The following is a 13,431-nucleotide window of genomic DNA, read 5'->3' on the forward strand; positions in this document are numbered from 1 at the left end:
GTTGGGGGCAATATGCTAAATCATTGTACCGCTTAGAGAGCTTCGGCTATAGAGCGGTATATAAATGTAAGTGCTATTGCTAGTGCTAAGTGCTAGTTCATTGAACGCACCCATGTTAATGGGGTCTGATGGTATCTAGGGGTGTGCATGGAACTGGCTGGTCCCATTCGGTGGCGGCGTACATCCCTTCTGCGGGTAGTGGCAGCATTTTGCAACGGAGTGGTTGGTAGAGCGGCCAGGAGTCTGGCTTATCCTGCCCTTTCTGAGTTCTTCAGGCTAATCCTAGTTCCAGCGAGGTTGGTGGTCAGCTTGAGTGCATTTTAGGTTTCTCGGATTTTGGGGTTTACACCCCCACTTGGCTACACAAGTATATTTCTTGGAGTATGGAACTGAAAAAGAGCATTCCCTTTTAAGTCCTACAGCTGCACACCCAATTAATACTTAGCTCAATTCAGAAACAGAAGTCCTAGTTTGTAACTGACAAAAGATACTGAATAATTTTTGGATTATTTCTCACCAAATGTTGTGCTGCTGTCCATGGTACTGATTTTTGAAAGCATTCCAATTCTAGTTAGCAAATGGAGCAGCTATCCTCAATAGAGCTTTAGGCCTGAGGCTACATTTCCGCAGTTGTTATTTTTGTTTGTGCGTTGTTTCTTGTATGTACCCTAGACATTTTGAAGATCATGATAATGTAGAGAATTATATTTTTTATAGATTTCAACCACCTTTCTGCTAATTCAAGAAATTAGTTTGCCCTAAGTAGCAACTTCAGTAAACATGGATCTGAGGCATGATGGGGTCTTAGCATGATGGGCTAAGGTCTTTTGTCTGTCAAAAGATGTGTACCAGAATGTAGGAACTTTTAGGGTAAACCTGAGTCAACTTTAGCTGAAGCTGCTTTAACTAAATATTTATTGTTCATGATGGAAGCCAGCATATGGAACACAATCACTTTGACCATTCCCATCTAAACAACAGAAAAGAAATAAGCATTTTGATGTTTTCTAGAAGAGTTTAAGCCAGTAAAGAATCTACAAAGAGATACACCTGAGAAAGGCTAATTTGTTCCTAATGCGGTATCTCATTCTTGGCCAAGTTTACCTCCTGAATTCACAGAACTCTGAAAACTGGGGCTAACTTTATAAATATATACTAAAATCTTTTTAAGTGTTCTGGCTTTTTTATACATATCTTCATCATGTTGTTGCTTTTTTGAGCTAGACCATTAAGTTATGAAATCAGAAACCAGGCTGATGGCTTCAGATTGATAAACAGTTTATGAACAGTTTTGATGAATGGTTAAGTTTACGAGCTTGGGATACCCTCCCATCCAGCTGGTTGGTATAGTTTATGGCAGTGTCAAATGACTGAAAATGTGTGGTATGATTTGGTATAGCATGAGTCGGGTATTGCACCCACATCATTGCATCCCTCTATCCTGACAGGTCTTCACCAAGGGTGGGAAAGCACAAGGCAGATCATTGCTGCCCTTGACATAGCACTTCTAGGAACTGCTGTTCCACCCAGCAGGGGTGAATGTAAGAGGGAACATGAGGTATCCTGGAAAGAATGGATGGAAAGTGTATACTTTGTCCCTGGTAGCACAGTAATTGTTGGGCAAATCTGCTCTTTGGATCCTTTATAAAAGGCATCATCCAATATGGAAGTTGGCGTGATCATACACCAACTTCCATAATGCCCACTTGCCTCTGGGGGAAAAAAAATGAGCATGTTTAAAAGCATGGAGGAGTCCAGGAACAAGGTCTCTCATGTGGGAAAGGACATGCTTATCCAAGAGTAGAATAAAAAGTGTTTCATGTGGACTTCAGTCCTAGAGTCTGAAAGGTCTAGGTGGCTTCCCTAAGCCTTCCTTCTATGAAAGGTACAGAAAGCCATACATTTTCACTTACATAAATTTGAAGACCCTAGCTCCAATGAAGGGAAGTACATGATAACTTTAAATACTGAAGTCAGTTGAACATCCAATGGTCATATTCAGGTACATAGGATTGGAACTAATGCTTCTTCAAAATGAAATTCAAGAGAGAATTTCAGGGTTCCTCCCATGGAGAAACATCAGTGAATTTTCTCATATGGATTCTCCACATCCTATGTGCAAAAATACAAATGGGACAGGAAATGGGGTCACATTTGTTTTGTTTATGTATCAATGCAGAAGCAAAGGTTAACTTTATGTCAGCTGGTGCCCAGCTGATACAGTATTTGTTGCTTGCAAGAGACCACAGCTGCGTGGCATACAGCACAACCTTGCCAAAGGGTCTGACACTTTCATGCCACAAGCTGAACTGGTGACGGGACAATCTTTGATTTGATAGGTAGAAATTGGACATGTTTCAGGTTTTTGCCAGCAGATGTCCAATTAAATAATGTGGGATTGGGGGAAAACGTGGGATGACATATAGAGCAAGGGTGCACCAGTGCACCAAGAGAGCAGGCAACAAGAACTTCCTGACTGACTGCATTTTGATGCCCCCCTTCCCAGGAAGTCGTCTGTGCCACCTGAATATGTCCCTGAGGGCTGCATAAACCTCAGGGACATGTTTTAGGGTGGCACAGAGGGTTTCCTATGGAATGGGAGGGCATTCAAATGATGGACTAATGCAGTTAGCTGGGAAGTTCTGCGAAGTCTGTTCTCTTGCTGCACTGGTGCATTCTTGCTCTGTATGTAGCTATTATTTGTCAGGCTGCTCATCTGGTTTTCTGAGCTGATGAACCAGTGATTATTTGATGGTATTTTCTTTCATTTGGTGCTCTAGGGTGCTTTCAATAATTGCTGCAAAGTACAATTCCCATCATGCTTTTGCAGTGAAAGCTTTTGAGAGGCAGCTATTTTTGATGTTAGCATAACCATATGGCTTGGTATGCTTTGTCTTAACAGAAATCCACATTTCCCATAATGCTCTGGCCTTTCCTCATAATAGTTCATTAAGGCATTACTGAGCAATATCTGGTTTGCTTTACTGCTGCATGCACAACAACTTGCAATTTCTACAGTACTCTGACTTCTGTTGTGAGACATCACTGTAAGGCTTTGGGAGGGCGGGGTTTGTTTACAGCCAATGAATACAAAAATTCAGCAAAGCCAAACAAAGGGGATAACTATTTTAGAAAAGGGGGCAAAGACAATTAGTACACAATTTTCTGTTTTGAAGATGAAAGAGGCTGATATTAAGAGCAATGGAGTGCTTGTGGGAGGACATGGGCTACTGTGAAACTGTGGTGGCAGCTAATGTTGTGCTACTGCACATATGCTTGTGGCTGTGAAGCAGCTGCACAACTGTGTAACTGTTTTAATGGGCACTTTTGTGCAAGAGCACTATATCACTTTAATCATTATAGCACTCTTGTGCAAATCCCGGTTTTTCAATGCAACTAAGTGAACTTGCTCTAACATGGATATGCTTGTACTACAAATGTGACATCATTCCAGATGTCACATTTGATGTTCTAGATGCCACATTTGATATTCTAGATGTCAGTCAGATACATTTCTGCTTGGGAAGGCCTAAATGTTTGTGGGTTTCAATGTTCACCTCAAATGTCACCTTAAAAAGCAAAGCAACCAAGGTACAACTTGTTTTCAAGGCAGTAGGGCAATTCATTCATCCATCCATCCATTTTCAAAGCTGCTTTACATAGGTATTTATTCAGCTTGTCAGGCACACTGCCTCAGGAAGAAAGAGTTGAACACTTTCTGAACTATCCAAAGAGGGACTGAATCACGCTGTCAACACACAGCATTGAATCAAGGCAGCTTCCTCAGTCCTGTCCTTTTGATGCTCACTGAAAGATTTCACGTACCTGTGCGAGCTGAAAAACAGGGAGTACCTAAAGTCAATGAAATGTGGAAGTGGAACAAAACAAGATGGCATCATGATTTTTACTCAGTCTCCTGAGGCAATTCTCACGAGCAAGCAAAACTGGGCTGGGCTCCCTTAGCCACTGTTCCCTCGAACAGGGATTCCCAGATGTGATTCACTACAACTCCCAGCATCCCCAGCTGCAGTGGCCTTTGACTGGGGATTATAGGAGTTGTAGCCAACAACATCTGGGAATCCCTGTTAGAGGGAACACTGCCCTTAGCCTGGGTTTGCTCACTTGAGAGAACCTTCGGGCTCGCGGGCAAGCCTGGTGACTCCACAGCAGCAAGCCCACCCAAATACCCTCCCCCTTAAATGAGGTTAATGGAATAAGCACTCCGTTAACCACACTTTAACAATCGTATGTCTGCCACAGCATTACTAGAGATCTGGAGGTGGGGTGTCGCACAGTGGTGCTTCTCTTCGCCCAACCCCCAGAGCTGCTGGGTGTGGGCACACTAGAGCCAAGCTGCCACTTGCCTGGGTGGGTGATCCACCCGCCTGAAGAGGTGCATGATTGTCTGCAGGGAGAGCGGGTCAGGCCCACTATCCCCACAGAACGCCTTTCGGCTCTGCACACTGAGCGTGTGTAGCGCCTTCCTGGTTTTTTTACCCATTCATTCTAGAAAGTGAGGTCATCCACACAATCAAGAACTACCCGGGTTTTGGAGCAATGTGTGCTCCCAAGTTTTGGTTGTGTGGAAGCAAGGTAGGAGGAAAACCTGGGTAGAAGTGACTGTGTGGAAGCAAGGTAGGAGGACAAGCTACCCAGGTTTTCTTCCTACCTTGGTTCCACACAGTCACTTCTACTGAGGTTTTCCCTCTTACTTTGCTTCCACACAGCCAAAACTTGGGAGCACACACAGCTCCCAAACGTGGGCAGAACACAATTTTTGATTGTGTGAATGACCTCCGAACCTTGGAACTCAGTGGTGCTTTTTCAGCCTTAAGTGGCAAGTATGCATATGGAGAAGATCTATGGACGAGATCAATTGATCATATCCAAATTGGGCTGGCTGGTGTTTCCCCATTTTTTCCAAAGGCACCAGCTTTTACTGCAGGTATAGTGGAAATTGCAGTGGAAACTATATCAACCAGGAACTTTCTAAGGCTCGGAGAGACCTGGGAGCCAAATGTCCATTTGGACCACTCACTTTCTTCTCTCTGGATGACATATTGCACAGTGTTATGTATGCAGTGGAAAGTAACATTTGCACAGTTGCTGTGTGGCACAAGCGCAAACTCTGCACCATTATAGTTGCCAGAAAGTCAAGCTCCTTGCTTGAAAGTGCAGCACTGTCGCATGACTGCACTTGTGCAATTTTTGCGCTTGCACAACTGCACAAATATTGCATTCCACTGCATGTGCAATTTTACACAGTAGGTCCCCCACTGCATCTTGTGTCAATGGAATAACCAAAAAAACCCTGAAATAACTCTTGAACCTGGGGTTATATTTTAACCGTCTTGAAAGAAAAGGACAGATTTGATCATTTCAAATACTGAATAATAGGTTGGAAGGCCTTTCTTCCATATGTCAGGCTAGGAGATATTCCCTCCTTGCACCTCCCCCCTAAAAAAGTCAGCATATCCAATAACAAACCATAAAGAGTCTTGGCTAAAAATGGCACTTTTGCTACTTGAATTGATGAGTAAAACTTTTCCCCCTCAAGGCCAACATATATGGCAGTGAAAAGGCAGATTCTTGTCTCGATCTCCCAATTCCTTACACACACACACACACACACACACACACACACATACACATACACACACACACACACACACACACCACACACCTTAAAGCAGCTGTGGGAGTCTCCAGTTTTTATTATAAAGTGGTGCTGTGGGGAGGGAGATAAAGATTTCCCTGATCTAAACTGTAGATTCCCCTGATCTAAACTGTTCCTCCCAAAAACTATTAGTCTTGCTAAAGAAAGAGTATCAGGCATGGTATAGGTACCTGCCCCTTTACCCAGCAATACTAATAGTAGCTTTGGGGTTTGTGATTTAGATCAGGAAAATTGTGGTTGTATGTGTGTGTGTGGTGGTGGGGAGGAATAAACACCCCCTTTCCCCAGCACCACTTTCTTATAAAAATCCACTTTAAAGTGAAAAACATTGTAGAGATCTGATCACATCTGCTTTAATGCTTAGATATGGTCCTGACTATGATATCCAGGACAGCCAACAGATTTATCTCTAGTTTCATTGACAGCGATTTGTGCATCTTGGGTAGATACCATTTTTGGATACCATTTTTAAAAATTATCCAACATGTTCTTTGAGTGGGGAGGGTAGTGGCAGGTTGTGCATGATCTTACCTATGCCCTCTGCATGACAACATCCTAGGCTAGATTCCAGGGTGCCTCATCCTAGATACAACTAAACAGTAAGTCACGAAGCAACAGAGAAGAACCAGCGAAATAATCCAAAACACAGAAACAGCAAGGGTTGAGAAGTGTACGTATTGTTAAACATTTGATATTTTCCACCTCTTACTCTCTTGGTCGCAGCAGCATTTCTTCCTACACATTTTGTGTCATTAAAAAAATCACCCTTATTTCCAATACCCAAATTTGACCTTCAGTGGTGGGGCCGAAATGTTATTTCTTTTCCCGACAGCAACAATTGCACAGAGAGCGTTGTGCTTTACCACTTGCGGCTGTACCTCCAAATGGAAACTGGGCCGATGGCACGAGGGAGTGAACCATTCTATGGAATATAGGGGGTGAACTATAATGCACTATTTCCTCCTTCAAGTACAAAGTCCAAGCCAGCTCTCAGTTCTCGAAAGGAAAGTGATGACTAAAGTCCATTTTGTCGGCTGTAACTGAAGTTGGACTCCTCAATTTGAGTTTCTGTAAGGTTAGAGCTTTTGGCCTGTGTCCTTCCTATCTCTTCCAGGGCGCAGGCAAGAGAGTCTAAATCCCCATCATGCTGATGCCTGGCTTCCCACAAGTCCAAAATGACAGCAGATGGGCTGCGCTGTGTAGCAAAGTACGACAAGTTCCTAAACAGGGCGAGAAAGAAAAACAAAGGTGTTAGGGCAAGGGGATTGGGGTTATGTCACCACAATATGAAACTCAGCTCAGTATCCAGGATGATCATTGCATTGCATGTAGGATGCACATCCCATGAGAATAGTCTTATTAGAAGGAGAGGATTTCCCCCTTTCTTTTCTTGATTGCTTCTATTGTTCTCCCTGCATTCCAATTCTTGCGAATTCTGGTTTAACGAAGTGCCAGTTTGAGCAAAATCTTCTCGACCCATGCAATTAGAAAGGGGATGAGCAGAGAGTGCACCCATCACGACATGTTGTGCAGATGCCCTGGCATGAGCACAAACAAGTATTTGGAGTGCAAGTAGAGTGGCTAATCCAGATGTACACCCATGTGATAAAAGGGACATGCTAGGAGGGCATCAGGAAGTTAACAAAAGAATGGGTGTGCTCTTGGTGTGATCCTTTTCTAAACATGGATTGGTAAGGTCCAAACCATCCCAAAGAGAATTTCTAAAATTAATTCTAGAATTGGAGCATGCATAATTTTACTCTAGTTTCAGTTCCTTCAGTTCATTTGTATCTCTCCCCTTGCAAATTATCAGCACATGCACATCACTGAGTGGCTTTTTTTGGGGGGGGCAGTGTTTTAGATGAGACAATATGTATGATTTCATCAAGATTCCATACTGCTCCATACTGGACTGGTGCCTTTTGCTGATTTGAAAAACATCCATCCAGTAGTTCTTGAATAATTATTGTTTGAAATTCCAATAATAACAGCGAAAAATAACTGAGATACAGATAGATTCTGTCTCACTGTGTCTCACAGCTGAATGTGAGAAGAAACTCAGCAGGTGGCATTTCCCCAGCATTTGGAGATTGGAACTTCACCACTTGAAATTCTGAATGTCATGCAGCTGAAGTACAGGCAGAATATCTGCAGATGCTGCTTCCATCCTCATATGCTAGGTAAAGTTGCACATGTTGAATGTCTGCCTGCCATACAAGGTCAAATAGATTCAAATTCAATTTGAATCAAATTTTCAGAATTTGATTCAATTTTTTAAAAAAACTTCAGAAAACAATTCAAATTTGAAACAAACCAAAATATTCATTTTGTGTACATCTCTACTATATATCATTTGTGCCTTCTGGGTTTTTCAAAAGGACTGTGGGTTTTGGTCAAATTATTTCAAAAAACTTCACTCTCTATGCTCAGTAACCAGGATGCAACGTAAGACAGCATAGCCTACATTCCTGCTGCCTATTTTTTGTGGGGGGGTGATCAAATAGGAACTTGTTTCTTCAACACTGCTGGGAAGCATGACAACATATTGGGAAGAGATAATATCAGTGCACTGTGGGAAAGCACCATTTCAGCTAAGAGCTAACAACACTTTGGATTATCAAGGCTGAATAAACAAGGCTATTTGTATGAACTAGGATATCTGTATCCTAATTTTAAAATTAGGGGTTTTAAAAATGATATCCATAATTTAGTAACAAATCACCATGGCATAAGAAAATGTCATGTATTTGTATGCAAGGTGAGTAAGTAATGAAATTTGTCTTCCTATGAAAGCTTGATGTGCTTTGGCATAGATCTTGGTGTTTTAGATGCCTCTCTTCATTGGTCCTTTTTGATTTTGCAAAATGTGTACACATGATTTATGGAAATGTTCAGGGCATCTATTTGCAAGGGACCTGGTGGAACAAACTGGTATTTGAATGCATATTATTTTCAGACTGCACCATTAAGTTCATCTCTTGACAAATTGACTTGTGTATTTCCTCTGGAGATAATCACCCGAGCATGCATATGCATAATCATATTTACATATAGCCTATTATACATAATACATTCATGTATGAGTTCTGCAAATACGTAGGCTTCGCTGGAGTTAAATATCCGCAGAACTAGAACTTTCAGGCAGAGTGAAGGGAGAGTTCACCATGTGCATGTCCCCTGCTTAATGTTATACTGTACTATCTATGTAACACACCTATCATATGTCAAATAGTACATGCAGCATTTTCCTATCCTCTCACTTCATCTCGAGCACAAGATACATCAAAGGAGGCAGTTCACACATTCAGCTGCTAGTCATCATCACTGAATAGGGAGATACCTAGTATTGCACGCATGTGTGAATCAGCCCAACTAGATGTGAACAGTTGTAGGGCTGTTTCCCAAGCCCTATCTAATTGCCCAAGCCCTACCTATTCCACATTCTGTTTCCCACAGTGCCTCTGGGAAGACCATAAATAAAAGATTAGGGATGTGCAAATCAATTCAAATTCAAATTAATTTGACTTGAATCTGGGTGATTCAAGTGATTCAAATTTGAATTATCACCTCTTTAATGGGTAATTTGATTCGAATTCATATCAAATTTCTGAAATTCATACTAGCAAGGATACTTAAGGAATGCAATTAAAAAACAACCACCAAGAAAAATCATGTCGGCCAGTTCAGCCACATGTATTTTGTGGGGGGGGGGGTTCCAAAAGCACATATCTTGGTTCAGAAGCAATACAAACAGTGCATCATTCCAGACATTCAGAAATCCTGCAGTTCCAATTAGCCTCCAATGTCTTGTTTTATCCTTCCATGCACAATTAGTGTAGCCAACAGAACACACATGGATGTTCCAAACCACAACTCTAACAAATGTCTGATTAGAGACTTGGAAAGGTATTCATTATTTCAAAAAGTACAGAGTTTGGCTTGTGTGTCTGGCTATTGGGTTTGCTTGTTCAAAAGTACAAGCTCTTAAAAGTACCAGCTCTTCCATGAACCAGTTTATAGACTCAGAACAACAAGATCAGTTATGTACCCACTTGTTCTCCAACTCCATCTCTGCTGGAGCATTTCCAGATGGGACTTTTAGCTCGGAATGTAGGGGGGGTGTTTGCACATCGGGCAGGTTTGCAGCTAAGTCCTTGTGATATACTGGAGAGCATTTCACACATAATTTGCGGTTTTCATTGCACATTAGAGCCTAGCCCAATTTATGTACAGGGTTAAAAAAAAAATCCATCTCGTTTGAAATTTGAATTTGATTCGAATTCAAAACAAATTTTCAGAATTTGATTCGAATTTGAAATGAATTGAAAAAATCATTTTGTGCACACCATTAGAAAAGATGCACCTTACAAAACAAATGTTAATCCTCCTAAACCAATGATAAGCACTTGGTGGATGACAGTACTCTAGTTTACAAATCTACATTTGGTGATGTAATTGTGGCTGCCACCACGGAATTGCTGCTTCCTGCATGGTTGCTCCCATGCTGACCTCTCCAAGTAATATACATGCCTATGTAACTAGAGTAGAGTACATGCTATCACACTGGTGACACCCCCATCCTCAGGACGGCATGTAACCACAGAGTTTGCTACCTTAACCACACAGAAAATATATGCAGCAGTTGGGAGCAACTATGGAGGCAGTACTAATCAGAACTCTCAAGGGAAAGTGTAAACCAGGCCAGTAACTGAATCAATTCATGGGATAGGGATGCATCAGTTTATAACAGAATTCTCAAGTAGACTGTAGAAACTTGGAAGTTGATTACTAAGCACTGAGTTTAACTACAGCAGGCTAAGAGGAACGATCCCCACTTGGCCCCCACGTTGAACTGGCCCATTAGCCAGGTGAAAAGTTTCACAGAGATCCATAAGATTCTGATTCTGGAGCTTCAACAGTCAGTTCTTTTCATCTTATTGTATTTATAACATTTCGACCTCACCTTTTCACCAATGGTCATGATGCCGTTTACAATAACAAAATGTAAAGCAATAAAAAGATCATAAAAACAGCAGATCAAACACTGAAAACCAGCTAGTAAAACCACATGTGGCATCAATCAATAAGCAGCAAAAGACAGTGGAAAGAGTCCAAGACATTATGAGAAGCCATTAATGGCACAAGAGAACAGGGAGGGCTTCACCTAGTGCCGGAGAGATAATACAGACAACACTGGGTGCACATGTCTGGGAAGGGACTTCCACAATTTGAACTGGTTGCTGGTTCTAATCCCAGCTGGTACTATATCTGGCAGCAGCAATATAGGAAGATGCTGAAAGGCATCATCTCATACTATGCAGGAGGTGGCAGTGGTAAACCCCTCATGTATTCTACCAAGAAAACCACAGGGTTCTGTGGGCGCCGGGAATTGAAATCAACTTGATGGCACACTTTACCTTTACCTTAAGGTTGTTTTCAAGACAAGAGCTGCCTGGGTTACTTCAGATAGCCCATGTTGTCTGGAGCACCAGGACCCCTCTGGTTCTGGCTGCTCCAGACCTTCAGAACTTGACTTTGTTACCCGACTCTTTATTTAGTTCTTTTCCGGTAGACGATTGTGTGAATGCTCGCCCTTGGTAGCAGGGCTCCCGAGAGGCCCACCGCCATTTTAGGCAGCAAACTGGGTGGATGGAGCAACCACACAGATTGCAGCAGCTGCTATAATAAGAAAAGCTGCTCTGTTGCTCGTGAGCTGCCTTCTGGTTCCATGGAGGACCTAGTGCAGCTTTTAGCCCTCCCTCCCCACCACCTGGTTAAGAAGTCGTGAGAATGATCTTCTTGTGTACCGAATTGTGTATGAATGATGCTTCCCTTTCTCTACTCTCTCAGGTAAATGTAAACCATGCCATCACGTCAATTTCGATTTCTGGTGCCCACAGAGCCCTGTGGTTTTCTTTGGTTGAATACAGGAGGGGTTTACCATTGCCTCCTCCTGTGCAGTATGAGATGACTGAGCAGTGCCACTCTGAAAGATCTCAAAGCATGGAATGGCTCATGTGAGAACTGACAAAAAACGAACAACTTTTAACACCTGAACCATGTTTAACCCTGCAGTTTTCAGGTCAATGAAGGAGGTTGTACTTGCTACGGATGGAACTACTGTTCAAATATGTTTTTTAAAACATGGGGGCAAAGTCTTGGATTTACATCGCTTGTAAATGCTGAACAGCTTTCTTTGAGAATGGTGTTAGATTACCTGTTGATGCTGTTTTTTTGTGCTAACATTTGCCAGTCTTTGCCTTTGGCACTGGGTGTGTCAAACGTTGCACATATCCTTTGCCGAATGGAGTATGGTATCTTGAAGGCTTGTGGGCCCGTCTGAGCAGGAAAGTTGCTGTCATCGTGTGCAAAGAAAGTGATGGTTTCTCGTTCATTCTGCATGCAGAAGAAAAATAGTTAAGGGATTCAAGCGGGCTGAGCTCTCTTTGATCCAGCTTGCTCAATTCACCAGAAATCACTGTGCATTCAGATCTCTATTTGCATAAAGATAACGATTCAGTATTATCCTGTTAAACAGTAAACAAAGAGACATATCTCCCACTCCTAAGAGCTGTTGAGAGACACTAATTACAAGACAATTTGCTGCACTGGGCAGAGCCAGAAGCTGGGCCGGGCACAGAGGATCTGCGCCTCTAGTTCTCCTCCTTGCTGCCCACCTGCCACTGCCATTTTCCTTCCCTCCCCACCCGCTGCCATCATTTTCTTGCCTGCCCACCCACCGCCATCTCCGCCTCCATCGCCACCATCCCTCCCGCCATCTTTTCCACCTTGCCCACAAGGCTGTCCACTGGCACCAGCGCTTTCCTCTCCCCCTGCTGGCAGCTCACTCGCGAACTCTTGCGAGAGCTTCCACACATGGGATTAGCGATGGGTACGCATTAGAGAAATATATATAGAGAGAGAAGATACAGGAGGACCTAGGTATTTTCAGGGGTTCCGTTCTCATCTAGTACTGCAGATAACGAAACAGCGGATACCGAGGCATCAGAGCAACAGAAATCTGGGGGTTAGGTTCTGAAGGTTAGGGAAATGGCAAAAACAGGGCAGAAAACCATGGGGGGAAAGCCAAAGAAAGTGCCCTACCATGCTCTGTGAGTCCCCAGTATTCCAGCAATGCCCCCCAAAAGTCTCCACTCCACCATTTTTTGGTGGAAAGTTATTATTTTAAAATGAGCCACAAAATGGCTCTGGTGCTCAAAATAGCAGCCGGAAATGACCTCGGAGATCATTTCTGTCCACCACCGATCTGCACATATGCAGGTTTAACCTTTTCTATCCCATTCCCCCCCTCACATTTACCGAGGTCGGGTGCCAATTACCCAGCTGCGGATAGACGAATCCGTATTTGCCAGATTCGCAAGAAACAAGGTCTTCCTGTATAAATGGGCTTGCAGTTTGCAAGCATTCCTCCTGCACCACAAAATGACCATGCATTCTCCCCTCATTTGTTGCTATTTGATGGCCAGAAAAGTTTGGGTTTCAGGGGGGGAAATTCTATCTCCAGCACTTTACGCTTTTCCCTGTGTTTCGATTTCTTAAGTGAGTTTCAAGGCATTCCACCATGAATTGAAATACAGTTGATGGGGGAAAAAATAGTTTGTTTTTTAATTTCATAGTTCAGTAACAGTCTGGACTTTCTGTCTCACAAAGTAACTGAGTTTGTTGTGCCAAAGTTTGTGGGAAGGTATCGTTCACCGTGCTTTTCCAGTGGGAGAATTTTGCACATTTTCTGG

At 42.7% G+C, this 13,431-nt stretch overlaps 1 protein-coding gene across 5 annotated transcripts in view; it reads right to left on the reverse strand.

Annotated features, from left to right (window-relative positions):
• Positions 1-898: 898 nt before the first annotated feature.
• The window catches only part of UNC5D (unc-5 netrin receptor D), a 420,790-nt gene continuing 408,257 nt past the window's right edge, over positions 899-13,431 (reverse strand). For 4 of the 5 annotated variants that reach the window (XM_053269395.1, XM_053269393.1, XM_053269390.1 and 1 more), the window contains 2 exons: positions 11,895-12,073; positions 6,334-6,897 (listed from right to left, as the gene is read on the reverse strand). In XM_053269395.1, the coding sequence (XP_053125370.1) occupies positions 6,693-6,897; positions 11,895-12,073 (384 nt within the window). In that variant the 3' untranslated portion in view covers positions 6,334-6,692. Of the gene's footprint in view, positions 3,835-6,208; positions 6,898-11,894; positions 12,074-13,431 lie in introns of those variants that run through there. The other variant, XM_053269389.1, reaches the window with a different exon arrangement.

Source organism: Hemicordylus capensis, chromosome 8, assembly GCF_027244095.1.
Source record: "Hemicordylus capensis ecotype Gifberg chromosome 8, rHemCap1.1.pri, whole genome shotgun sequence".
In the NCBI taxonomy this organism is placed as follows: domain Eukaryota; kingdom Metazoa; phylum Chordata; class Lepidosauria; order Squamata; family Cordylidae; genus Hemicordylus; species Hemicordylus capensis.